This window comes from Dama dama, chromosome 22 (assembly GCF_033118175.1).
Source record: "Dama dama isolate Ldn47 chromosome 22, ASM3311817v1, whole genome shotgun sequence".
Lineage (NCBI taxonomy): Eukaryota > Metazoa > Chordata > Mammalia > Artiodactyla > Cervidae > Dama > Dama dama.
The window spans coordinates 21362456-21365951 of record NC_083702.1 but is presented as its reverse complement, the minus strand read 5'-3'; the positions used below and the strand labels follow the sequence as shown (position 1 = coordinate 21365951).

At 32.6% G+C, this 3496-nt stretch overlaps 1 protein-coding gene across 1 annotated transcript; it reads left to right on the top strand.

The window, feature by feature from the left end:
- The first annotated feature begins 476 nt into the window (after nt 1-476).
- Nucleotides 477-1403, top strand: LOC133043079 (taste receptor type 2 member 42-like). Its single transcript, XM_061123960.1, has one exon. It carries the CDS (start codon nt 477-479, stop codon nt 1401-1403), a length of 927 nt encoding a protein of 308 aa, XP_060979943.1.
- Nucleotides 1404-3496: the final 2093 nt, after the last annotated feature.

The following is a 3496-nucleotide window of genomic DNA, read 5'->3' as shown; positions in this document are numbered from 1 at the left end:
TAGAAATTCCTATTCAAAATTTAATATATTTGCATTCAAATATATGATTTGGGGAAGGTGAAAGTACAAATTAGTGGAAACCAGTCTCTCTCATATTTGCATGTTGACATACCTGACCTTATTCTTTTAGTCATTAGCAGAAATGAGAGACTGCAGCTGGTGTCAAGGATAAGCAGACACTGTTAGCGTTTATTCTGAAACTTATATAGCAACTGACTGCAAGTCATAAGAAAGGTATTCATGAAGGTTTGCTACCTGTTGATAGAACTATTTGGTGTAGCACTGGAATTACAATATAAAAAGAATAAACTACTGTTTTGTGAAGATCTGTGCATCTAAATCATATAGCAGAATTTTGGCTTTACTTCCAGGATTTATGACGAAAATACTAAAGAAAACAAAAGTGGATGTCAGTCTGCAACTGTTTAACTATAAAGTTTTCAGTGACACATAACGTTAGAAATATTCTTATACAAATGTCAGGTGGAACAAGGGTCTTCTTTCTAGTGGTGTCAACAGGAGACTTCATCTTAGGAGTACTGGGAAATGGGTTCATTGGACTGGTAAACTGCATCGAGTGGGTCAAGAATGGAAAAGTCTCATCAGCTGATTTCATCCTTACCTGCTTGGCTGTGGCCAGAATCATCCAGCTGTGCATAACACTTTTGGATTCATTTATAGTAGGATTAGTGCCACATCTGTATGCTACTGGTAAACTAGTAAAAGTAGTCATTCTTCTTTGGGCTCTAACGAATCACTTAACTACGTGGTTTGCCACTTGCCTAAGCATATTCTACTTCCTTAACATAGCCAATTTCTCTCACTTCTTTTTCATGTGGCTAAAATGGAGAATGAACCGAGTTCTTCTTGTGCTTTTCCTGGCCTCTTTCTTCTTATTGTTTTTTGACCTCTTAATGCAGGATGCTCTTGGTGAACTGTGGATGAACACCTTTAGAGAACCTGAAAGGAACATGACTTTGCATTTAGATGCAAGTAAAATTTTCTATCTTAAAAGCCTTACTCTTCTCAGCTTGACATATGTTATCCCTTTTCTTCTCTCCTTGGCCTCTTTGCTGCTTTTATTTCTTTCCCTGGTGAGACACACCAAGAATTTCCAAGTCAACCTGAACCACTCGAGAGACTTCAGCACAGAGGCCCATAAAAGGGCCATGAAAATGGTGACAACATTTCTCCTCCTCTTCATCATTTACTTTATTTCCACTCTAACTGGAAATTGGATTTTCCTTAAGCTACAGTGGTATGAGGTCATGATGTTTGTCATGGTGGTTCCAACTCTCTTTCCATCGGGCCACTCATTTGTTATAATTTTGGGAAACAGCAAGCTAAGGCAGATTGCCTTCAGACTACTGTGGGGTCTTAAATTCTATAAAAACAAATCATAACCTTTAGCTTAATAGACATTAAAAAAACTTTCTGTATTCTATGTGGAAATACCTTAATAGACGACTTTGTATGTTCATTCTTAATTCCCAGTTTTTCTTTTATTAATCCTTTTAAGTGTTATTAAATTGCACTGGTTTCTCTTACAACATGCTGTTACCTAATCATATTTTCTCAAAGTCATCTGAAATAATGTTCAATTAAGGAAAATGCCTCTGCTGTAACATTTGCTCTTAACAAAGGATTATTTGGAACCTAAAGAAGAAAGTTTATAAAACTGTACAATGAAATATTAATAAGCATATATGTTCAACACAATTATATATGAATAAATGTAAATGAAATCACAGTCATAGAAAGAGAAAAAAGTAATGCAATTTTCAAGCTAAAGGTAAATTTAAAATTAGAACAGTAAAATGTTTTGTAAAATTTAGAGTGTAATAAGTATAATAAATGTTTATATAAATATAAAAGTATAAATATTAGTCTGATGTTACTAATTTTGGAAAGGATCTGAAACAATTGAAATTTTCATACACCATTCACAGAATTACACATTTATAAAACAACTTTATGCAACAGTGTGATTTTAAGTAGTTAGGGTGAACATGCTAAACCTAAGACTGTAATTTCACTCTTATACACAAGGAAATCTTTGATATATACGCACCAAAAATGTGCGTATTACTCTTTTTCTTAGCTGAAATTGAGAAGTTTTGTAACAGTCCATCAGTGATAAAATGAATAAGTATATTGTGGCATACTGATACAAATACACTGTGGCAACTGATACAACAATGAAAAGAAACAAATTAGATACATAACATTTTTTAGTTCTTTGTTAGAGAAGAAAAGAGAAGCAAATTTGTAAAGTACATATGTATAGTACATATTTTGTGTAATGTTTGAATATATTTGTGTTTATGTATTGCTGCTTTTACTACTGTAATAAAATAATCCAGATTCATTCATAAGTGGGAACACAAATAAGCAGATGGGAGAATTTTGCTTGCTAATGGTGCTATTAAATATGAAAGAAGTATACAGACTGTATTATCAAGTAGAGTATATTGACATATCTGTATGAAAATGCAATAAAAGTAAAGTGTTGTTTTGTTTGCCATAAATTTAGAGTAAGCAGAGAAAAAATAACAAGTAAATCATTTTAAATATGTTAGTTTTAATGTTCTTGATGAAGTCATAAGTGCAAGTATTCTTTCAAATTAGCCCTGGTGCTGAGAATGATGTAAGTATCCTAAGACCATAGAGAAGATTGGCAGTGTTCTCTGACACTTAGAAAACTAGATGAATACATATCTATCAGTTAGAGTTCTCCCACTTAGTTGCCATCATCATTATATTTAATGATTTATATTTGAAAAATTTCATAATAAGTTAAAAAATGTCTAAATAATTTTCTAAAAATCACTGTAGATAATTTAACCTCAGTGAAAATAGTAAAGTTCAACTCAAGTTGAATACATTAGAAATTGAGTAGTCTTTAGTTTGTGTATTACCTGAGCAAATTATTGATAGATAATGTTAAAATTACAGAGTTAAGGCCCCAAACCTTCTTTCTAACGTTAGAGGTAGTGAATAAAGACTACCAAAAAATAAAAGCCATGGAATAGAACGGTGTCTCTGTGATGTGTATTACATGTTGCTTATTTGAATGGCATTTGGAGATGAAGTTCTGCTCCTTGACTTTTCTGAGTGAGAGCCTGTGGTAATAACTGAGCAGTAGACAAGCGGCCATCCAACTTGGTGAAGATTTACCTACTCTGTGGCTAAATTTTGGAAACAGAAGGGAATGCTTCCTATTTTTCCTTAACACTACTAAAATTAAAAGGCTTTCTTTAAGATGTTGGTATCCTGTGTTTTTGTTTTTTTTTTTTTTTTCCAGTTTCCCCACCAAAGATGATTTATAGAAGAGTAAGAGACTGTTCTTATCATTGAAACAATAGGACTGATAAAATGAATACTCAAAATTAAGAGCTCAACAGATGTATTTAATAACCAATTAGACATTGTTGAAGAACAAATTAGTGAATTAGATGATTACTACCCAGAATGAGGTATAAAGAGACAGAGATGG